The sequence below is a fragment of the Manacus candei genome, unplaced genomic scaffold (assembly GCF_025592945.1).
Source record: "Manacus candei isolate 608988 ecotype Guabito, Panama unplaced genomic scaffold, ASM2559294v1 h1tg000158l, whole genome shotgun sequence".
NCBI classification, from domain to species: Eukaryota; Metazoa; Chordata; class Aves; order Passeriformes; family Pipridae; genus Manacus; species Manacus candei.
The window spans coordinates 374,874-399,153 of NW_026138206.1; the positions used below are offsets into that span (position 1 = coordinate 374,874).

Below are 24,280 nucleotides of genomic sequence, written 5' to 3' on the forward strand. Positions count from 1 at the left end.
CCCTCCCAGGGATGCCAAAAGGGATGAGCCCTGGATGAGCTGATGATGCTGGAATTTCCCAGCCTATGAAGGAACACTTGAGGAGCACCGACCCCATGCTGGTCTCTGAGGCTGCTGACACAGGAACCTACAAATCCCTGTATTCCAGGCACTCCCCTTTCCCTCTCCTCCTCATTCCTTGGAAAAGAGCTGGTGAATTTGATAATCAGATTTATTGATGTTCTGTATCCTTACCTAAAACAATGCTGGAGAGGGACTTTTTGCAAGAACACAGAGTGACAGAACAAGGCTGGAATGGCTTCAAACTGACAAAGAGTAGGGTTAGATGGGATATTGGGAAGGAATGTGAGGGTGGGGAGGCCCTGGCACAGGTTGCCCAGGGAAGCTGTGGCTGCCCCTGGATCCCTGGAAGTGTCCAAGGCCAGGCTGGACGGGGCTTGGAGCCACCTGGGCTGGTGGAAGGTGTCCCTGCCCATGGCAGGGGGTGGCACTGGATCATCTTGAAGGTCCCTTCACACCCAAACCATTCCATGATTCTATGATTTTATGCTACAGGGTGAGATCAACAACATATTGTTTAAAAGTAATTTCTGAATAATTTCAGAACTGGCCCCACTGCAAATGGAATCAGAGCTTGGTCTTCAAGTCCAAGATCATGGAATCCCAGAATCCCAGACTGCTTTGGATGGGAAGGGACCTCAAAGCCCATCCAGTGCCACCCCCTGCCATGGGCAGGGACACCTTCCACCAGCCCAGGTTGCTCCAAGCCCTGTCCAACCTGGCCCTGGACACTTCCAGGGATGGGCAAGTGTCCCTTGGCACGACCTGCCCTGGGTTCCATGGGCACTCCCCATCACCAACACCCAGTCTCAGGAGCACACAGGGAAGATGGGGCTGGATAAAGCCTTTCTTCCTTCAACCACTCTGCAGAAAAAAAACCCCTCCTTAATTTCCCTGGTGGAAATTCATGGCTTGGATAAAGCAGCAGCTTTAGAGCTGCTCTGCATAATCAGCAGTGCCCAGCACAGGCTTGGAGCTGACACAGCAAAGCCACAGCCCCGTGAGCAGTGAGGGAGCCTCAGAACCCGGGGAAAGGGCACTTACACAGCAGGGATCTCATTTGCCTCTTTCCTCACCTCCATTTCGTCACCTACCACCCCTTCCATGGCTTGTTACCTCTGTTTAAAGATTCATAGAGCCCCTGCTTTAACATCCTGTGTGCTGTGCTCCCGGGGATCTGTGCAGGAGACCTGACTTGGGACTTTATGCATATTTAGGGATATTCCAGCTGGGCAAGTACCTTGAAAAAGCAGTTCTGAGTCTGCTGGAAAGAAAACAAGGAGGATGACAGGTGAAGCAAGGAAACCAAGCCCATTAGGCCTCTTTCAGCAGGGCCAGGGTGAATCAGGACACACCTCAAACAGGACGGGGCGAGGGCGTCACCCCACAAAGATCCTTCACCAAGTGCCCTCACAGTGAGACCCACCTGTCTAGACACCAAGGAACCCCAGCTTAATTAAACCTGGCACCAGCAAACCCAGTGCAAACCCTGTGGAGGCATCAGCTCGGGAAGGCTCAGACTAAAGACAAACTTTCCCAGGGGCAGAGAAAACTTTTCTCTGGACAGAGCAGCTCTGGCACGGGGGGAGGGAGATGTGGGGCTCAACAGCTCCCTCAGGGAGAAAGGGCACAAGGATCAGAGGGCATCCATCTCCCCTGGTATTTACACCTGCTAGGTCTCTTGGAATCCCAGCCTGGAGGCCCTGTCAGATCACTTCTCTGAGAAACTGAGACAAGGGGCAGGAATTCAGCTGGATTCCTGGGAATTCAACCCAAGGCTGCCCCGAAAGCCAAGAGCAGGGATGGGGAGGTGAAGGCTCCAACTGGGAGCAGGACTTGGCAGCAGATTCACACAGGACAGCCTGGGACAGGAGCTGACCTTTTGTAAGTGCAGAGAAAAGTTGAGAACTTTCCCCTGGAAAGTTTATGGTTAAAAATAAGCTCTTGGTAAAAAAACCCACGAAGCTGTTGCACACTTAAAAACTTTGCCATCCCACATTTCCCTCTGCTGACAGTTGATATTTGGGAGTGAAAGAAGAAATATAAATCTGTCTTTTGAAGGCAAAGGTGCATTTCAGGCTGGGTTCCCTCCACTGGTACTGAGGGTCCCTCTGTCCCCACTCTGCCCCCGAATCTCAGGGGGAGGGAGAAGACAAATAAACTAAGAGCAGAATTAACTGCCAGGGTATCCAAACAACCACTTCATGGGGGGGAAGGCAAAGCAAAGCCTGCCCTGCCATGTCTGTGGCTGTCACACAACACGTGTGTGCTCTGCACTGGCCACGGAATGCAAATGCACCAACTCTGCCCGTGGGAGGTGAGCAGGGAGGAGGGATCAGCTGCTGTGCCAGGGCTGGTATTTACAAGAAAAGGACCCAATCCTTAGGCAACCTGGTTTTCTCCATCCCACTGCTGCCTGCTGGGAGCTGGTTGGACAAACAGCCCCCAAAGTGGAGCCAAATGCAATGTTAACCTGCTCTGTGCCTTTGCCAGGCTCACAGTCCCTCCTCTCCTTACTGCTCATAACCCAGGACTGAAGGTGTTCTTCTCTGGGTTAATGAGCTTTACAGTTCCAAGTTAATTGATCTCCAAGCAGCCTCCAGTGACTGAGTGCCCCATGACTGGGCTCTGGGGGGTCCTGCACACTCCCAGAGAGGCTCAGTGACCTCCCCAGCAGCAACAACAAGGCAAACCAGGGGCAGGGACAGGGGACCACTAAACTCCTTCTCACAGATCTCCTCCCCATCCCCACTCAGGTTTGCACTGAGCTCAGCATGGTTGAATTCTCTCACCAAACCCAAAGGAAGGCACCGACCAGGGAACAACCTCCTGCAAAGAAAGCATCCCTGAGAAGCCAAGGTGACAGGCAGACAGCTTTTATCTCTTTTTACTAAGTCTTCAAAAAAAGTCAACCACGCCAAGCCCCAGAACTAGGTCAGTGTTGGCCATCCTGCCCTTTCCCACTCTATATTTAGCTCCAACCACAACACAGTGAATACACTGCCATGAGCCACAGGAGATGTGTGATCACAACTGACATGGGACTGCCATGACCCCACACGAGGAGTCCAGAATCCCAGGGGGGTCATGGACACTGGGCCAGCAGCACTGACCTCTCTGTGTTCAGATAAGTCATCAAGTTTGCTATTTTTCCCCACATAAATACAAACAAAACACTCCTCTAATCCTGTGGGCAAGATCATGGAATGGTTTGGGTGGAAGGGACATTAAAACTCATCCAGTGCCTCCCCTGCCATGGGCAGGGACACCTTCCACTAGCCCAAGGTTGCTCCAACCTGGCCTTGGACACTTCCAGGGATCCAGGGGCAGCCACAGCTCCTCTGGGCACCCTGTGCCAGGGCCTGCCCACCCTCACAGGGAGGAATTTCCCCCCAGTATCCCAATGAACCCTTTTCCACGTCAGTGGGAAGCCATTCCCCCTTGTCCTGTTGATCCAGGCCTTTGTCCAAAGCCCCTCTGGCCCATCCCAGGGTGTCTCAGTGCTGCACTGAGGGCAGGGTTGGATTGAGAGCATGTTAAGAGCACAAGGTCACTCAGAGGAGGAGATTTGCCCAGTGGAAGGATGAGGCAGCTCAGGCCTGGCAGTGACAGCTCCAGGAGGTGGTGACAGTTTTGGGTGTAACCTCAAAGTCATCACTCATTGCAGGTTACCTCAGATTTCATAAATACAAAAGTTATTCAATTTATTTAAAGGAAATACCTGGCAACAGCCTGGACAGGACTCACAGTGATGGCCCAGCCTTGCTCACCTCGTTACCCCATCGAGGTCTATCACTCTCCCACCCCACTGACACCAAAAGCTCCAGTTCCATCCCAGCCTGGGCACAGCCACGGGAATCTCCCCCTCTCCCTGTTCCTCCTGTGCCCCATGGCAGCCTAAACTGGCACTTCAACCAGCCCTGCTGCTCACATACAGAAAGTGAGGATTAAAGGTTTCTTATTAAACTTTAATCTGTCCCTGCTTTGCTCAGGGGGGAGGCTCAGGGGGGACTTCTCACTCTGTAACTCCCTGACAGGAGAGGAGACCCAGGGAGGGTCGGGCTCTGCTCCCAGGGAACAAGGGACAGGAGGAGAGGGAACGGCCTCCAGCTGTGCCAGGGGAGGGTCAGGTTGGATTTTGGGAAAATTTATCCATGGAAAGTTGTCCAGAACTGACACACAGGCTGTGCAGGGCAGGGGTGGAGTCTCCATCCCTGGAGGGATCTAAAAGCCCTGTGGATGTGGCACTTGGGGACATGGCAGTGGTGGCCTTGGCAATGGACTTGATGAGCTTAGAGGACTTTTCCAACCTTGCTGATTTGATCATTCTGGGATAAGAAACCCGAAGTTGAAGCCCCCAGCAGAGGAGTCACCAGCACAGATCCCTCCCCCTGCAGTTCCTCAGCCTCCAGTTGCCCAGGGACCTTCCCACCAGTGGGACACCCTTGGCACCCACTGGTGCACCCCAGCACCTCCTGGGGGTAGGCTGGACAGTGGGGAGTTCCCCTGGGCAATGAAATCCCAGTTCAGTCCCACTGAGGTGTGAGGACTGGACCAGCCTGAGCTTTCTTTAAAGCAGGTTCCCTCCAAGCTGTTTTTTTCCTGCCCTTCCCAAGCTCATCCTCATGTCCTGTTCTTTCCTCTTGTCCTTCCTGGTTCCTCCTGGCCAATTTGCAGGGTACAGCACCAGTGGAGCTGTCACAGAGGCACAAGAGGACTATTAACATTCAAAAGTCTTCATGTAATTCCTTATTACAAGGCAAATTAATTCCAGCCTGAGCCAAACTGAACCCTGACCAGCAGCTGGGCAAACACCTCCCTCCACACTGCACATGGACAACAAGCAGCCATGGGCACTTTGGGAACTGGCCTCCCTATCCCACTTGCCCCAGAGTGGGACTCATTAAACTGCTGGAGATTAATTAACCCTGCTCAGATTTGGAGGTGGATGGTGGAATGAAGGCCCTGAACACGGGCTGCTGGTGGGACACCCTGGGGACACCCCCTGTCCCACTGCACAAAGGCAGGAGGCTCCTGCAGGTCCTGGGGCTCACCTACCAGCCCTTGGCAGATTCCTGATGCAGCACAAGGGATTCAGAAGTGGCACTGGACACCTCTACTGGTTAAGGTTTGCTTCAAACCCCCCCTTCACACCCGAGTCGTGGGGATGCCCCTCACGGTGACCGACTCTGGAGAACAGGATCCTCTCCCACATCCACCCTCCAGCTGAAACACATCATGGGCTGGCTGTTGAGGTGACACATTGATGATTAAGGGGTTTAATCACCCATTTTACCCTCTTCAAAAGTTCCTGGGAGGAAGTGTCACAGCCTGGATTTAGATGAGAACACCAAGCCTGAATGTACCAATCTCACGGGGCTAAGAAGTTCCCAGCAGCCCAGGGTCCCTGGGCTCAGGCACTGAAATGCCTTTCCTTTCCCCTTTTCCACATTAAAAAAAAGGAAAAGGATGCATTTAGCAGATGCTGCTGCTTGTGGCTGGAGGCACCACAAAAGCACCTTTTCTGCTTCCATGAAGACCGTCAAGAAGATGAGCTGAGAGTGGAGAAACAACTGCAGTCTGCTTTCCTAAAAAATCAATAACCCCCAACAAACCCCTTCCCTGTCCCTCAACACCCTTCCCTCACTCCCAGTCTGGCATTTCCATGCTGGGACACTTGGTGGGCTGGGGATGCTGAACCCCCCCGTGTTGGCTGCACCGACATTTCAGGGCTTGTCTCTTTAATCAAAACGAGCCATTTTCGCCACAAAAAATCTCCCAGAGAATGATCTTTGCTACCTCTCTCCCTCACTGTCAATCTGAGGATGCAGCAGCCACATAAAACCCCGTTTCCCTGGGAAACCAGGCTAAAAATAGCTGGGCTGGCTGGGGAGACTGGGCTGGGGTTTGGGATTGCAGCAGGACGAGATGGCACCGGGGGTCAACCCCCCTGCCAAGGACCCCTGGGAGTCACTGCTGGCCCTGTCTGACACGTGGGAGGGTTCACTGTCCTTCCCAGCACGGGCAGAGCTCAGCCCTTCCAGCCTCTCTGCTGGAATCCCAGCTGGGAATGCAGCAGGGTTTGGATCCACCCTCAGCCCCGGCGCAGATTCCAGCGGGTCTGTGGGATGGGGGGATGGTGGCACCCACCTGGCAGGAGCTGGGGGGCTCAGAATGAGGGGATGTGGCAGCTCAGGAGGGGCTGTCCCCGTGGTGGGCAGGAGGTGACAGCCCAGCTCAGCTGCTGGAACTCTCCTCCCATTGGCATCTCCATGAGATGAGCAAAGGAATGACCTCCCGTGCCAGGGGTGGGCTGAGGGGTGTGAGGGGGCATTTCCCAGAGAAGCTGTGGCTGCCCCAGCCCTGGAAGTGTCCAAGGCCAGGTTGGACAGGGCTTGGAGCAACCTGGGCTGGTGGAAGGTGTCCCTGCCCATGGCAGGGGGTGGAACGGGATGAGCTTTAATGTCCCCTCCAACCCAAACCATCCCAGGATCTATAAAAAGACATGTTTATTTTATTGCTTTTGGTTGTCCTCCACCTGTACATTAACAAAACATCCCTGTCAAAGTGATCTATCCAGGCAAACACAAACACACTCCTGTGAGAAGGAGCCATCCCTGTAAATCTTCCTGTAGCTGCCCCTCGAGGCTCCCAGCAGATACCAGGAGGGGGGGATGGAGAAGGAGGAACACCTCCCCTGCTCCAGGATCAGCTCATCTGAGTTCACACAAGGAAAAGCAAGGAGGGATAAAAAAAATAACAATCTTTTTTTGTGCATTTAATTCAGGATCTAATTACTTGGTATAAATTAGTCAGCTGGCTCCCACCTCAGCTCTAACATGTATCAGCCCGTGAATCACAGCTCCCTTACACGATATATGGGGCCATTTATATGTAAAAAGGCTTTATGCAAGGCACCCTGTGGACTGGGAATATTAATTTATACCAGGGGCTCTGGAAGATTAATTGAAATGAAAGCAGATGAGCAGATAAGACACTTCTCCTGATCAGTGCCAGGCCCTGGGAGGGGCCAGCAGCCATCAGAGCCCACACAGCCACGAGGGCAGCTGGGACACGTGGACATGGGGTGGCATTAAAATCCCACTGGCTGTGACAAAGACTCTCTGGTCAACAAAAGCAGGGCTGTTCCTTTCTCCTGTTTGCTCTGTGTGGTTTTAAATCCTCCATTTAACCTGCCCCCATCAACCCCCCTGGACACAGACCTGGACAGACAATACCCCTCACTGTAACCTCGACCTTCTTCCTCCCAGAGCCACATTTGGTGGCAAGAACTTCTCTGGCAGCTCCTCCAGTCAGTCCCAGTTTAACTCCTGGTGGTTTGGGAGGGAGGAGGGGTGAGGACTGTCGTGCCTGAGAACAGGCACACGCATCCCAATTTCCCTAATGAGGCAGTGACACCCACTCCCAAGGCTCCAAAAACTCACTTTATAAAGCTCAGTCATCACCTGTGAGTTCTCCCAGATGGAGGAAAGGGCAGAGTCTGACTCAGGAGACACCAGGGCTGAGGTTCCTCCTCCTGAATCAGCAGTCTGGAGCTCCAACAACACCAAGCTGTTCCCATGTTTATGCTCTGCCCTGACCAGCTCCTCCTCACTACTTAGAGCAGAACAAAACATTACTTACACTCTAATTTGAAGCCAGTGCCCTGGAGCCAGAAACTGAATTAATTTCCATAGATCTTGAGTGGTTTTACCAGTATAGAGGAGCTAATTAGCTCTTCTCCCCTCACCTCCACCATTGCTGTCACCTCCCGTGGGGACAGCACAGGGCACTGTCCTGTCCTCCAGGGGCAGCACATGGCAACAACCCAGAGGGGGCAGGGACAGGGTGGGAAATGCTCCCTCTGCACCTCCAATAATGAAAACAACCCCAACTGCAACAGTGTTTGGTGAGAAAACAAGAATTAGCTGCACAATCATCTGAACAGGCTGCCCAGGGCAGTGGGGGAGTCCCATCCCTGGAGGGGGTTAAATGCAGATGTGGCACTTGGGGACATGGGTTAGTGGTGGCCCTGGCAGTGCTGGGGCTTGGCTGGACTCTGGTCTTGGAGGGCTTTTCCAACCTGAACAATTCCATGATCCTAGGGACTGCAAGAAGCTGAATTTGTTATATACACCTAAAACCAACAGGGCTTAGCTCCAGCAACACAGTTATGGGGGGCTGAGAAATGCAGAAGCCACCCCACAGTATTTATTTTATGTGTTTCTATACATGTGCTCAGAAAATCTGTTTGGATTGGAGATCAGGGACTTCAGGCTGGAGTGAAAACATGGGCTGGTTTGTGCTTCTGAAGGTGGAAACCCAGAAGGTTCTGGAGTCACCAGAAATGAGCATTTCAGGTGTGATTATGGAATCACAGAATCATGGAATAGTTTGGGTTGGAAGGGACCTTAAAGTCCATCCAGTCCCACCCCTGCCATGGGCAGGGACACCTTCCACCAGCCCAGGTTGCTCCAAGCTCCATCCAACCTGGCCTTGGACACTTCCAGGGATCCAGGGGCAGCCACAGCTTCTCTGGGCAACTTCCAACCCAAACCATTCCATGACTCTCTGAATAAGCAAAATGCTGATGACTTCCCCTCCTGCACTGCAAACCCATTTACAGCAACCCTACAAAAATACACTGGAGTAGGTGTAAAGCATTTGTTAAATAAATAATCACCCCTGCTGGATTATTTTCACCAGCAAGACAAAATGATGCTCAACAAACACAAGCCTTTGACAGCACAGCTCAGACTCTCCAGGATAGAGCTAAGAGCCTCATTTTCCTCAAAAACAGAGAAATTATCAGAAGATTGAGGCATCCTGTGATTTAACAGCATCACTTCAAACAGCAGCTCTGCCTGCAGCCAGAGCACAGAGCAGGGAGACCACAAATGGGAATAATACATCACAAGTGAGGGAGGAGAAAAAAAGAGAAGCCTAAATGATGCAATAAAAAATAAAACCATGTCTTTGAGAAAGCGCAGTGGAACAGGAGAGGGGCCACGTTTTGAATTCATTATCATTCCACCAGCAACCCCCGGGAGCCTGGAGCCAGGCAGCACTGCAGCACACCCCAACAGGGCACAGGAGACGGGGTTTAAGTAGGTCACCAGTAAATATGACCGTGGTGGAGCTTTTTTTTGGTGTTGTTCCTGTTTGCTGTCGGTCACCGGGGTCCTCAGCCGAGGGAAATGCTGGAGAAGGAAGGAATGGATGGAACGTTGTGGTGCCTTCCTGGGAGCAGCTGTGTCCTCCTGGGATGGGCAGCTCCTGACTCAGGGATCAGCAGCACACAGAGCTGTGCCCAGGCCCCCAGTGTGGAACTGGGGGTGTGGAGGAAGCTGCTGACAAGGAGTGTGGGGAAAGGCAGGCTGGGATTTTAGGCCACGGGGATTTCATGGATTCGGAGCATTATCCCCTTTCCTGTCTGAGGGCTTTTCCCACCTCTCAGGGTTTTTGTGCTGAGGAAATGAACCCCCAAGCACTCCTCCCTGCCCCTGTTCTACAGAGGGATTTGGGGGGGAAAGAGAGAAAAAAAGAAAGAGAGAGTTGGGCAGAGAACCAAACTGCCCTTTGTGCCAGGAGCCTGGGGAGCACCTTGTGCTTTTTAGGGATGGGACAGAGGAGAGATGGGAAGTGAGAGGGAGGATGGCTGTGGAGGAGAGGCCCTTGGGAGGCCAAGGCCAAGGCCAGCTGGGCAAAGGGAGGGATGTCCCAGGCCAGGAGGGTGTCACCAGTGGACAGAGCCCCAAACTGAGCCACTGAGAGCCCAGAGGGACACGGACCCAAGGGACAAAGCCCTTTCCCTGCCCCTTCCCCACAGAGCTCCCTGGAGTGCTCACACCAAGCCAAGGGCAGCATTCCCAGTGCAGTGTCAGACAGGCTGGGTAAAGCTGTGGAAATGCTGCTTGACACCCAAGTTTAAACCCTATTCAGTTCTGCCTCTAAGAATTAATCCAGCAGGTTGTTCCCAAGCCTTGGCTGCTGAGGAGCCTGGGAACAGGCCCAGTGCTGCTCCTCGAGGTCCTTGGGACACCAGGAGAGAGGGACATGTGGAAAATGATGCTGCTAGGAAATTTGAGTTCTCTGCTGCTGGAGGAGTCTCTCGCTGTTCTCCACACCTGGTGTGTGCCCAGAGCTCCTCCTACCCCAACATTCCCACTACTGGGAATGACAACAAACCAGCTCCTCCACCTCCAGGGCTGGATAGGATCCAAAGGTGGAAGCAGCAGGTGCTTTTTGGGCTTTCCCTGAGTTGCTTTGTATCACCTGAATTGCATTTACACCCCCCCCAGTGCTGCAGCTCCCAAATGAAATCCTTGAAGGAAAGGATGGGATGGAACAGTGAAATCAGTCCTGAGAGTTGCCCCCTCCCCAGCCATTCCAGCCACTCCAACCCCAAACTCCCTCCAAGGAGCTGGACTCGAGGGTCCCTCCCAGCTCAGGATATTCTGTGATCCCAGGATCACATGAAGCTCCTTTTGCCAACTGCTTATGGAACCAGGGAGCGTCGCAGCAGGAAAAGGGCTCATTGTTTGCCCTGGGGAAGAGCAGCGCGGTGGAGACACTGGAGGCATCTCCAGCTGCTGCAATTCCCACTGAACTCCCAGGAGAAGGCTCTGGAGTGCCACAAGGACCCTGGGGAGCTGCCCTGGAGAGGCTGCAGGGGGATGAGGCTGGAGCTGGGGGTGAGATGAGCACTGGAGTCGCTGCCTGGAGCACAAACCCCGGGATGGACACGGCAGGTCCTGCAGACCCTGCTCAGCCCTGAGCCTGTTCCATCCCACACACAGACACAGCCACTGTGCTGCAAATCTTCCCCCACACACAGCCCCGAGTACTCCACGTTCTGCCTCCAAATCCCAGGTTTCCAGGCAATCCAGGCTGTCCCTCTGATCATCCCAGGCTGTGCAGCTCCAGACATGCCCCATCAGCCTGGCACCAGCAGCTCTTTTCTGAGGTCAGATCCTTTAAGGTGACATTTTCCACCGTGGGATTTTTAGCTGTTTAAAGCATCCCCAAGGGATCCCAGAGCTCAGGGCTGGGAACAGCTCAGCTCCAGGGCTGTCCTGGGAGCTGGGACAGGCCAAGGCACAACCCTGATCCACCACCATGGAGGGTGGGGAGGGAGCCTGAACTCCAGCTGGCTCCTCTGAACAGAGTTATCCCAGAATCACAGGATGGGAGGGACCTTAAAGCTCATCCCATTCCAACCCCTGCCATGGGTGGGGACACCTCCCACTATCCCAAGTTGCTCCAACCTGGCCTTGGACACTTCCAGGGCTGGGGCAGCCACAGATTCTCTGGGCAACCTGTGCCAGGGCCTGCCCACACTCACTGTAAAAACCATCCTTACTTGGGGAAAAAATTTGGAAAAAAAGATCTGGGGAATCCACACCAGCAATTTCTGTTCTTCTCCCCTCAATTTAGCGTTAGAACATCCCATAAAACATCCTATTTGGACAATAAATTATCACACCCAACTCCCCAGCTGCAGGCAGGAGCAAAGGCTTTCAGCCTGACCCTGTGAACAAAGAGGATTTCCAGGGAAATTTGCCTTGGATCATCCTCAATGAGCCTGTTTTGACAAGGGGGGAGAAAAAAGCAATGTTTAAGGGACAGCAAAGCAAAAGTGATTTAAGGCTCTGAAGGGCTGAAACCAAGCCAACACATTAAAACTAACCACAAAAATTGCCATAACTGCACTTCTGCAAACCTGTCTTATATTGCATAAAACCCCACAGTTTATTTAGGAATTTGGTGGAGCAAGGGGGGAAAAAGGAGAGCCATGGACCAAACACACTCAGATATTTGGGTAAGACATGACAAGGAGGGTTTTTAAGGAGAGCAAAACACCAGATTCAGTAGATTAAGTTGTTCTACTTCAGTTTTCCACCAGGAACATGATTCTTTTTTTTCCAGCCTGCTTTGCTTTATATCATGAGCTTTAAACCTTCAGCTCACACATTAAGTTCTGTATCTGTTGCAAAAAGACAAAATAAAAGCTATAAAGCCTGCCAAGAAATAAGTGGCTTGGGTTTGTTTTTCCAAAATCAGGTTCACGGAGTCACGTTTAAATAGGAATTTATTTGGCTTCAGCCTCAGAAGGAATTGTTGGGAGCCAGTGTTTTTGCCAAGTCTTTAATGTCCATTTAAAAAGTTCCTTAGACATCTCCAAAAACGTTCTCTTAGAGAACAACTCAAACCCTGAGCTCAGGAGATGGAATGAGCAGGGCCAGAGGTGGAGGAGGGGAAGCCTAAAAGAGCAATTTTGGCTCTGCTGAAGGTGCCACAGAGCAGAAAAGCAGAGGGAAAGCTTTACTAATGTCTATTTTCATGTAAGAATGTAAAAAGTGGCAGAAATACTTATCAAATATCCAATATATCAACATTTGATATTCCCTTGAATATTAAATACTCAAGAGAAAAGTGCATCTTTTCCCCCCATTGTTTCAAATGTGACCAACCCAGTGACTTTCTATTTTATTAAATTTCCATCTCTCTAAAAATGTTACAGCCTTGCAACCCTCACCTTTACAGAAACACCTTTTGGTTGACATTCAGCCCTCTCCAAACTGAAGGGGTGCAATTCAAAGGCAAAGCTGCTCCTAAGCCTGACTCTGGGTCTGGCCCAGAGCTGATGACCAGGAGCCCACCAAGCACCTTTAGATGGGAATAACGAGCCCCCAGGGGGGAATCAAGGTGGGAAACCCACCCTGGGGGCGACTCCCTGGGCACAGAGGGGCTGCACAGCTCAGGGGGACATTTGAGCATCACCACGAGCTGTTTTTGACACCCCAAAGGTTTGGGAGCAGCAGCTGCTGGTGCTGCCAGCCTGGATCAGCCCCTTCCCACAGCCCAGGGAGGACACAGGGGCCAGGGCTGGGCTGGGATCTCACAGCAGGTGCTGAACACACCCAACTCACCAGGAGCTGCATGAGCTGGGAGCTGGGTGTTCACACCAAAATACATCTGCAGCTGTTCTGAGTCCAGCCCTGCAGCTTTTCCAGCAGCTCAGGAGCACAGGGACTGCAGGCAGGGGGAGGATTCCTCCTCTCCAGGAGCTGTTTGCCAACCCCACATCCCTGAGCTCCAGCACACACGAGCTGCCAGGCAGATGGCAGGAGTTACATCCCCCCCAGATAAAGCCAAAAGGTAGAAGTTGGTTGTGGCTGAGATTTGGGAAGCAGGAGGCTCCCAGTGCCCAGCACAGCAAGGACATGGAGCTGCTGGAGCCAGTCCAGAGGAGGCATCAGGATGGTCAGAGGGCTGGAGCAGCTCTGCTGGGGGGAAAGGCTGGGATTGTTCAGCCTGGAGAAGAGAAACTTTGGGGTGACCTGACTGTGGCCTTGCAGGACCTGAAGGGCTACAAGAAACATGGAGAGAGACTGTTTCCAAGGGATGGAGGGAGAGGACACAGGGGAATGGCTTCCCACTGCCAGAGGGGAGGGTTAGGTGGGATATTGGGAAGGAATCCTTCCCTGGGAGGGTGGGGAGGCCCTGGCACAGGGTGCCCAGAGAAGCTGTGGCTGCCCCTGGATCCCTGGAAGTGTCCAAGGCCAGGTTGGACAGGGCTTGGAGCAACCTGGGCTGGTGGAAGGTGTCCCTGCCCATGGCAGGGGGTGGCACTGGATGGGCTTTAAGGTCCCTTCCAACCCAAACCATTCCATGACTGTGATTCTGTGATTTGGGGCTGTGTTTGTACCACCCAGGGCTCTTCAAGAGACACTTTGTGCTGCTCTCAGGTTGTTTACCAGTGGGTAAGGTGATGGTTCATGGAATCACAGAATCATTAAAGCTGGGAAAGACCTTAAAGGTCATCGAGTCCAACCCTCAACCCAGCAGCACCTCTGTGTTCACCACCCAAGTGCCACATCCACATGTCTTTGGAACACTTCCAGGGGGAAAAAAAGTGTGAATTCGTGTCAAACTGTCACAGTTTGAATGAATGCCCAGAGCTGTGGGTCAGGACTGAGAATAATAATAGGTTAAAAGGTGTGATAATGAACACACTGAAAGAGGTTTGTTAAGATGAAACATTCTCATTTTCCTATTCCCACATTAACAGTTGTTCTGGAGGAGATCCCCAGCTCCCAGCCCCAAAGGGGAGCTGGATTGGAGCTGTATCACTGCCCCACAGCAGCTCCTGGGGTGGGACTGCCTTAACTGGTATTATATTCTGATCATAAATGTCTCAAGGACAGGAGGGAGCTGGACAGAGACTCATAAAAGGGCACAGAAAATGTTAAGTGCTCTAAAATATTGTAATGTTCATATTTAGGGGTCTGATAGCTTCTGCAACCCCAAGGGAGGAGGGGGAGGAGGAGGATGGCTTTGGATTTTCTATTCCAGGATGTTTTATCACCATTTCTGACATTTCAGTGCTGGGTTTTTCCCCCCACAGCACAAAAATAATCCTTCCAGTCTCCCCCTGCTGCTGCAGCTTGGCCAAGAATGGAAAGGATTCACCTGTTCCATCCAGCAGATCCAGGACCTGCAGAGAGGGAATGAACTGGGCAGCTCCAAGGACACTCTGCAAAAGCTTCAGGAGGGAATCCAATACAATGGGGTGGTGGGGCTGGAGAGCTCCTTTGGTCACTGGAGAGCTCCTTTGGTCACTGAGAGCTCCTCTGGGTCACTGAGAGCTCCTCTGGGTCACTGCAGAGCTGTTTTGGGGCACTGAGAGCTCCTGTGGGTCACTAGAGAGGACCTCTGGTCACTGGAGAGCCCCCTTGGTCACTGAGAGCTCCTCTGGGTCACTGAGAGCTCCTCTGGGTCACTGCAGAGCCATTTCCACAGGAATTACGGTTCCTGAGGAAACCTGGGTCCAAATTCCCAAAGCAATCACTGATGTTGAAGTGCCCTGAACACAAAACAATTCCAGGAAACACCAAGGGACCAAACCATGGGAATTGTTAAATCTCCAAAGCACATCGAGCTCCAGTGACTTCATTCCCACCAAGATTTCCATCCCAGGAGGACACTGGATGGAGCTGCAGCATCCAGGTGCTGCTTGTGGAAGGGAAAGCACCACAGTTACACAAAAATGCTGGAATAAAGGAACTGGAATGTGTTTCAGCCACAGCAGAGTTCTCTCTCCAGAGGGTTTGGGACAGAACTGGTGCTGATGATACAACGGCAGCAGGACACAGGTTAGGGGAGGAAAAACTCACCAATAAACCACTTCAGACTCAAAAAACAAAGGCCATAAATCCAATAAATTGCTGCTATTCACAGTATTGGGCAGAGAACTGACTTTAGATGTAGAGCCCAAGACTCAAATAAAGGATTCCCAGTTCTGCTGCAAAAACTAAACTCAGGAGCCTGTGGAGAGCCCAAACCCCTCTCCTGAGCTCACTGTGTTCCCAGTATTACAAATCCAGGGCTGAGGGAGATAAGGAGTTTTTCCCGTGCCAGGAACACACTGAGAAGTGTAACAAAAAGCTGTTTTTCCATGGGAATGTGAGCTGGGGAGGCTTCCCTGGCCAGGGACCCATCAGAGAATGAACAGCAGTAGCAGAGGGGAGATGAGTTTTAAGACAGGGAATGATCCTCTCCTGAGTTCCTTCATGAGCTCCCCTCTCACAGGACAAGTGTTTGCAAAAACTCAGTTGCAACAACAGTTTTCCAAAATATAAAATAATTCCAACAGACACTGAGTCTCATCAGGTGCTGCAATTCCACCTCTCCATGTCCTGGAGTCGCTCAGGACAACAAACCTTCCATCCATGCAATGCATTTTCCAAAGGAAAACTGTCATTTCTCAACCTAAATTACAACTGAGGAATTACCAGAGATGATTATCATGGAATCATGGGATGGTTTGGGTTGGAGGGAACCTAAAGGTCATCCAGTGCCACCCCCTGCCCTGGGCAGGGACACCTTCCACCAGCCCAGGTTGCTCCAAGCCCCCTCCAACCTTATAAATACCATAAATCAGCCAAAAGTAAATTTTAGCTAAATCCTGGAAGATTTTTTTTAAGTCCTTAAGACAAGCCAAGAGAATTAAGCCAATTTTTCTAGTTTATACTGGTTTTTTTCACATTTATTTTGTATAAGGAAACCACTTTGCCACCCCCCTTGCCCGGGGTCGAGTGCCTGGTGATTCAAAGCTGTGGGTCAGGGCTCAACCCAAAACCCAGCAGAACTTTCCCAAAAATGGATTATGACTGGAAATCCCTCACAAAACACAAAGCTCAAGCCCTGAAAGGAATGCCAGGGAACTGTGACATGGCTCAAATCTGGGCCTTTGTCAGCCCCAGCCCTGCTGACAGTGGTGCCAGCCTGGCACAGCTGAGCAGAGCTGGCAGTGGGGACAAAGGACAGATCACAGGAAACAGCAGTTTGGGAGCAGCTGAGTGGCCTGGGCTCCTGTGGATCTCAGCAGCACCTCTGGAAGCTGCCTGGGAATGAGCCCTGGACACACCCACTGTCAGCTCAGGGATCCTCCTCAAAGCTCCAGTGACAGGATAATTGGATAGCAGGGGTTCAGCCCTCCTTTGTGTGCAGGCTCTGCCCTGGGAGATGGTTATTTCCTTGAAATGAGGCTTTGGGAAGACACATCACCAGCTCAAATCCCAGTTTGGGCTCCTCTTTCTTGCTTTGTCCCAGAAACCCAAGGTTAACATCCCCATCATCCCCTCCAGACTGGCATTGGCTCCACAGAAAGTGTTGTTTTAGCTCCCTTATCTATAAATCTCAGCAGTTAATCAAGGTTTTCTACCACAGGAAGGCAAACAGCTTTAAAAGAAAGGAACAGTCTCAAACTGATGAAAATCACCTGAGTTTTGATATGAAAAAAAACACCTTTATGACAATTTGAAGGTTTAACCTCTTGTCTGATTCCTGGGCCTGAGCTGAAAGGTTTGTTTCTCCTTATCAGTGGAAAAAAAATCAAATAAAAAAAAAGCTTGAATCCATTTTAATCAAATGATTTGTGTTCCAGACCGGGCTCATCACTGAGCTGAGCATTTTTCCCTAAACAAGCAAATTCACATCATGTCGAATCTCCCCTGGCTTTGTTTACAGACAGCATCAAAAACACACGAAATTCTCCTGCACAATGGGCTGAAAATGGGTATTTACAGGGTGTTTCTCTCCATCTCTGTGACAAACCCTCCACATTCAGACTAATGACAAAATCACCTCAAACGGCACCACTTAGACAAGGGCAAAAATTAACACCTCTCACAAAAAGGAGGCTTTGTTTGCCACACTGGGAGCTGGTGCAAAGAGCAGAACACCAGAAAAAAAACCCCCATTTCTGAGTTCTTCTCTTTGTACCAAACAGGTTAAACCCCCCAGATCGCTGCAGCCCCGGTGGGGGTTTATCAAACACTGATTTATGCAGGCAGGGGGTGAGGGCTGAATGCCTCGTCCTCAGCCTTGAACAGCTCCAGTCCTCAGGCTGAAGCTTTGAATAGCAGGGAAGTGGTCAAAGTGCTCTTTTTTCCCCCAAAAATGGCTTTTGTGAGTGTCCTGAGGTGTCTCCTCCAGGCTGAGCCCCAGCTCAGCTTTGGGCTTCCCTGCACCCCCCCGAGGAGGAGCAGCCTCTGCACCCCCCGAGGTGGGATCCCTCTGCTCCCCTTCAGGCTCCTGCTCTGCTCAGGCCAGAAACTCTGGCCCAGGATCTCTGTTTGCAGCAGGATCTCTCTGTTACTCAGCAGATAAAAGCTTTGATCCCAGATCTGTCCCTGTCAGGCACAGAGGTTTGGGAGGATGTTCTGGAAGGATGTTTTGGAAGGATGCCCTTTCCCAGGCCAGCCTTGCTTGATATGGAAGTCTGGCAAAGCTGGGCACCTTCCACCAAACCTGGTAATATTTCACTTTATTTTGAAAGGCTGGTTTAGCTGTTGAAGGGTTACAGTGGACTGGATGATCTTGAAGGTCTCTTCCAACCCTGATGGTTCTGGGGGTTCTGTTCTCTGCTGGCACAGACTCCCCCTCCCCAGGTTTTTTAAATCTATGTACACATATTTATACATAGAATTGCCACATTTTACACATACCTAAGAATATATACATCTGGTTTCCCCACATATTCTGGGCCCTGGCACAGGTTGCCCAGAGAAGCTGTGGCTGCCCCAGCCCTGGAAGTGTCCAAGGCCAGGTTGGAGCAATCTGGGCTAGGGGAAGGTGTCCCTGCCCAGGGCAGGGGGGGGCACTGGATGGGCTTTAAGATCCCTCCCAGCTCAAACCACTCCATGATTCTGTAATATGTGCATATACACCCTGGGATGGTGTGAATTCCTGCTCCAGGTACACCAGGGGGAGGCCCCAGAACTGAGGGAAACGAATCCAGGGCACAGAGGACCCAAACTGGCTGATGGGTCTTGAAGTGTGCTGGAAAACACCAAATTATCCTCAGGCAAGTGATTTTCTGCTGGGCTTCTGCAGGGATTGCTGTGTACTGGTAACTCCCCCTGCCCTTCAGGAATCCTGGAAGGAAACCAAGGGCTGTGGCTGCAGACAATGTGGGGATTAGGGAACAGAAAGCACGGGAGAGCAGTGACACAGTGATCCGAACGCGTGGGCAGCGAGACAGAACAAACCCTGCCAGCTCCAACACAGCAACAAAGGAATAAATGGGAACAGGATGGGCCTTGGGAACCTTCTGTGGGGACACCTGAGCTGCCTGAACACCCCCAGGGGGCAGGTGACAGCACCCACACAGGGTCACAGTGTGACCAAGGATGGGGAGAGCCAAAGGAACCCACAGGGCCTTCCCAGGGAGGTGCAGCCAGAGAGTCCTCAGTCTGCTGGACTGAGCAGCTGGAACATCTTCTAGAGCCTGAAGGGCCACGAAGGTGTAAAAGATGGACAGGACAAGTCACTCCTGGCTGATAATCCTCCCCCTTTACAGCCACCCTCTCCCCTCCAAGAGCTCCTCAGGTCCCTCTCTCCCAGCCCAGGCTCTGGCACTCACAGGGACACTGTGGCCACATCCACAGCTCCCAAAAGCTGCTTCCCTGCCTTGGGAAACCAAGATGAGGGCTCTGTGCTGCCCAAGTCATGTCAGAGCATCTCTGCTTCCTGCTGAGCAGCAACAAGTGTCCAGGATCCCATTTCACACGAGGGACCACCCCCCACTCTCTGCTGCCAGAGGATTTTCCCAGCTATTCCATGCCCTCACTCAACCCCAGCTCCTCTCACCTGGCAGGGACAAGGGCTCTGGCAGGAGATGCCCATCCCTGGGGCTGAGACAGCCAGAGAACAGCAGCAAACACCAGGGGAGCTCAGCTCATGGACATGTTTTGCAGGCAGACATCAACTCACTGTGGCCACATCAGCATCTCAGCTGTATTCCCATAATTTCTGTTGGGAATTCAGCTGCCTAAATAAGTGCATTGTTAAAAAAAACATGAACCTAGCTCATCTATTAGAAGGATGACTCAAACTCCTGGTAACTCCACTGAACATTTTGCAGCTCACAGAAGCATCGTGTTGGTTTTACACTCCATGAACACTCACTTGGGAGCACAACCTCCAGGTAAGGCCATTCCTACCAGGAATAATTTTAAAAGATGCAGCTTCAGGTAGGTGAAAAGATGTGAACTCAGGCAAAACATTCCCAAATGTGAAGCTTTTATGCCCAAGAACAGGAACAGGGTCACGTCTCCAAAAGCAGCTGCCAGAATTCAGAACCTAAAGATGTCACCTCTAGGCCTGTTCTGAAGTGTCCAATCTATTTATTGCTGAAAACCTCCAAAATTCCCAAACAGATGTCTCAGCAATGAAGTTTCCAGCTCAAAGAGTTTGGAAAAAATAATAAAATCTGATACAAACAGCTGAATGAGAAGGTTTGAGCATCCTCAGCACAGGCTCCCCCACCAGGCTCCCCCTCCCCTTCCCTACACACAGAGTGGCACTGAACTGCCATGATTTTATTACACAAATAGCTAAAATATCATTGCCTTCTGCCCCCCACATAACCACAGGTGGCTGTGACACCCCAGCCCTGCTGGAACCTCCCACAGGGCTCCAGGAGGGATGTTGGGATGGCTGGAAACAGCTCTGTGTGTTCAGAGAGGACCCCAGTGGGAGCCCTGGCACCCATGGGAGCTGCTCCCACGTGGAGCAGAGCTCTGAAATCCCACTGTGGGTCACAAAGTGAACCTTCAGGCTCAAGGCTTTCCTGCTGGACCCAGGCTTTGCTCTCAGCAACCACCTCCTCCCAGGCAGGACAGGGAAACCCGACCCCTGCCAGGGGCACACGACATCCAACTAATCCTGGTTAATGAGGAATTCCCAAAGCCCCTCTCCAGCCAGGGGTCAGCTAATCCCATCACTGACAGCATTTTCTGACTCTTGGAAAATTGAGAGTGACTGAAACCACGAATATTTCCTTCCATTTTGATTTACAGATATTGCTTTAAAGAGGGAAACCGTGATATTGGGATATTAGGAAAGCTAAATGCAAGTTGTCCTGTGCATTACCCTTAATCCAGGAACCTTTCTTGGATGTTGGGAAAAATGGGCTTTTAGACCAGCTCTCCCCTTTAACCAGCTGTGCTGAGATTTGTCATTTGAAGCAGTAAAATAATGCTAATTTAAGTGCAGCTTCTCAGCATGTGAGTGTATTTAACTGCCATTCACCTCCAGACAGTGATTAGATTAAACCTAATTCTTTTTCAAGATAGAAACATCAGTGTTAAAATCAGTAAAAAACCCTGAAAATCAGGGGTTTACACCTTTAGATGAAGGTCAATATTTCAGGCTGATGGTCACACAACACCCTTGGTTAAAATGAAGCACAAGTGGCTGGGGTGGAGGGTGGCACAGGTGACAAAGGCTGGAGATCTGGGGACTCATCCAAGGAAAAGGAACAGGATTCCTGGGCAGTTTGGCCACTGAACACAAGATCTGGAGTGTAGCCAAGAGTTTCACAGCACTCTGGAGACCTGGCAAGGCCCTGAGCAGCACCAGCCACCCGAAGGTGATGCCAGACATGACAGAGCTCCAGCAACTCCACAGGATTCCCAAAGAATGTGTGTTGCTTTACAGCCCCTCCTGAACCTTCAAGAGTTTGAGATTAAATGATATTTAGGTAAAAGCAAAACCAGAGAATGTTTTCTGTTGCCTTTCAGGCCCAAATTTCCCCAACCAAGTGATGCCAGTGCTGAGGATTCATTTCCAGTGGACTCAGCCCCTGCTCCAGCAGCACACACAGCCCTGAGCTCCACAGCACCATGGGGAGAAGGGGCTGGGCCAGCACATCCTCCTTGAATTCGCAGAAAATATACCCAGGGACCTCAAGTGACCTAAATTCCCTCTCATTTTCCTGCCACTCCCAGCTCTGTGTGAAGATTTACTCATAAAGGCTCAGCACTATCAGTCACAAATGGAGCACTGATACTGGGAATGGCAAAGGCTGCACGTGCTGATCAGCAACATTCCTCCTGGGAATCTGCCCTGGAGGAGCCAGGGAACCCTCCCAGGTGCTCATTCCACACCCCATTTCTCCACAGAGTCCTTCCTGTGACTCCTGGGGCTGCTCTGGACTGCCCAGAACTCGCTCCTGGAGTCCAGGGGATTGTTCTGCTCCAGCTGGAGCTCCAGCAGCTCAGTCCTGGCTAACCAGGTAACCAACTGATCCCCAACAAACAGCCCTGGCACAGGGATTTACCAGGCAAACAGATTTCAGGAAACACAGATGACATTTTACAGCTCAGCAATAAATCACCTGCTGACACAACTGGGAGCAACTGGAGAAACAAAAAGCTCTGTCTCGGTTTTACAGATTAAGAGTTTGGCTGAAAGGAGCCTTCAGGAGCCATTGTGAATCCCTAAGAGCCATTGTGTATCTCTAAAATATTGAGAGTGATATATAAACATCTGGTTTTTTTATTTAAGGCATGAGATAAGTACTTGGTATGTCTCAGCTATTTAAATGTTAAATTAATTCATTGTTAACGAAGACACAGGCTCCCTATTTTTGCTATATCAGACCCTGGGATTACTATATTTTGTGACTATATTTACAGTGTTCTTCTGAATAACATCTAAGTGTAACATTTAAAATACATATCATGAAAAGCAAGCCTTGGTTTGGTGTCCTAATGCTTTCAAAGTGTCTGACCCAGCTCTGGTTTCTGCAGTGCTGTCCCCGGAGAAAATTTAAAACGTTTAAATCTGAAAAGGGCCCCCCCCCTCACCTTTGAGGTGTTAAAACCCTTCCCTGTGGGTTATTTTACACTCAAACCCACAAAAATCAAGGCCAGTTTGTGAAGGCAGCCTCAGTGCTATTTCTCCCCAAACCCCCAAGCTCTGACAGGCAGGGCAGGGGAAGAGGCAATGAAGTGTTGCAGCCAAAAGGTGAGTCCCCAAAACGCCAGGAGAAGCTCTGGTACCCCAGCAAGGCAGTGAATTTGGCACCACAGTGACTGCAGGAGGTGACCTGAGTGTCCACCAACCCCCCCAGCACTGACCTCTTGAAGTGGCTGGCCAGGACTCCCACCAGCTCGCCGATCCTGCTGTCGCTGGAGGGCTCGGGGCTGAAGAGGCACACGATGAGGTCCCGGCTGTCCTTGGTGTGGAACACCACCAGCTGGTCCTTCCCGTTGGACACGCTCAGCCCCACCAGCTGGGGGAGAAAGAAAGCAAGAACAACCTTATGCCCCAGCCCTGGAATGTCCAAGGCCAGGCTGGATTGTCTTGGAGTAAGGTGGGCTAGCGGGAGGTGTCCCTGCCCAGGGCAGGGGGTGGCACTGGATGGGCTTTGAGGTCCCTTCCAACCCAAACCATCCTGGGATTCTGTGACCCTGACACTCAAAGGACATGTGGATGTGGCCCTGGTTTAATGGTGACCATGGTGTTGGCTGCTGGACTCGAGGAACTAAAAGGGCTTTTCCAGCCAGAACAATTCTGTGACCCTGGGACAGGTAAAACAAGGATATAACAAGAATATAAACCATGAACCCCACAAAGCCCTGATGATTCCCATGTTTAGGCCTGGATTCAGGTCTGGTTGTTCTGACAAAATAAAAAGGTGTGGGGGTCTGGTTTGGGTTTTTTATTTTCTGCTGTTTTCTTTTTGTCTGGGAAGTGGCTGCACCCAGCTCAGCAAAAGCTTTGGCATCATCTCACAAAGGAAAAGCAGGGAGTTCTTAGGGGGGGCAATGTGGGTGCACAGGTTATTCAGAAGAATATCAGAGAAAGCAGAAAATGAATCTGAGCTGAGGAAACAAAGGGTAAGGAGGGGAAAAAGAAAGCATCAAAAGGCAAGGACATCAAACCAGAGAAAAGAGCAAGGAAAATAAAATAAATAGAATAATGTAGAATAGAATAAAATAAATAAATAGAATAAGATAAATAGAATAAAACAGAATACAATAAAATAAAATCAAACAGATAAGAATTAAAGAAATAGAATAGATTAAAATAAATAGAATAAGATAAATAGAATACAATAAAATAAAACAGATAGAATAGAATAAAAGAAATAGAATTAAAAAGGGAAGTAAAAAGTTGAATTAAAATAAAATTAAAAGAATAATAAAATTCAAAAAGTAAAATAGAATCAAATAAAATAAATAGAATAAAATAGAATTTAAAAAAATAAAAAAATAAATTAAAATAAATTAAATAAAATAGGCTAAAGGATGATGAGTACAGAGAGAACATAGCAGAGCTTCCTTTTCCAATAAAGGGCCACATGACTCCTTTGGGTCACCCAGAGATCTGCAGAGAGAAGCCACATCCTCCTACAAGTGAGAGGCACCCATGCACCATTATTTTGAAAATCAAAGTCTCCTTATTCCCTTCCTCAAGGAAAAAGGCTCCTGTGGAGCCCCAGACCTGGTGAGGGGTGAGCACCAATTCCAGCTGGACATTCCTGACTCCTTTGGAACACGGATCCCACCCAGCCCAGGCTGGCCCCTGGGTTTGGTTTAACACTCACAACAGATTATTTCCAAGAAACCTGTTCCAGCTCTGCCTGTCTCACACACCCCAGAAAAGCCCAGCTCAGCCAACAGCCCTGCCCTGGTTTTGGGATGAGACACTTCCCAAGGTCCGAACCCCTGGGGTTTTGTTGGTTTGTTCCCCCAGGGACTGAAGGGCAGCAAGTGCTGCCCCTGGACCCCTGGCAGGGACCTGCTGTGACCCCCGGCACAGGGGGGGTTTATTCTCTGCCCAGGCTCTTTCAAAACAAGCTCCACTTCATGCACAGGCATTAACAGCTGCCTGGCTTTATAGTGTCCCTTAAAATTAATTT

General features: G+C 50.8%; 1 protein-coding gene across 1 annotated transcript in view; it reads right to left on the bottom strand.

The window, feature by feature from the left end:
* The window catches only part of MYO1D (myosin ID), a 150,350-nt gene that overhangs the window by 32,518 nt on the left and 93,552 nt on the right, over window positions 1–24,280 (bottom strand). The window contains exon 21 of the mRNA XM_051772688.1: window positions 22,494–22,648. Coding sequence (XP_051628648.1) covers window positions 22,494–22,648 — 155 coding nt within the window. The remainder of the gene's footprint in view (window positions 1–22,493; window positions 22,649–24,280) is intronic.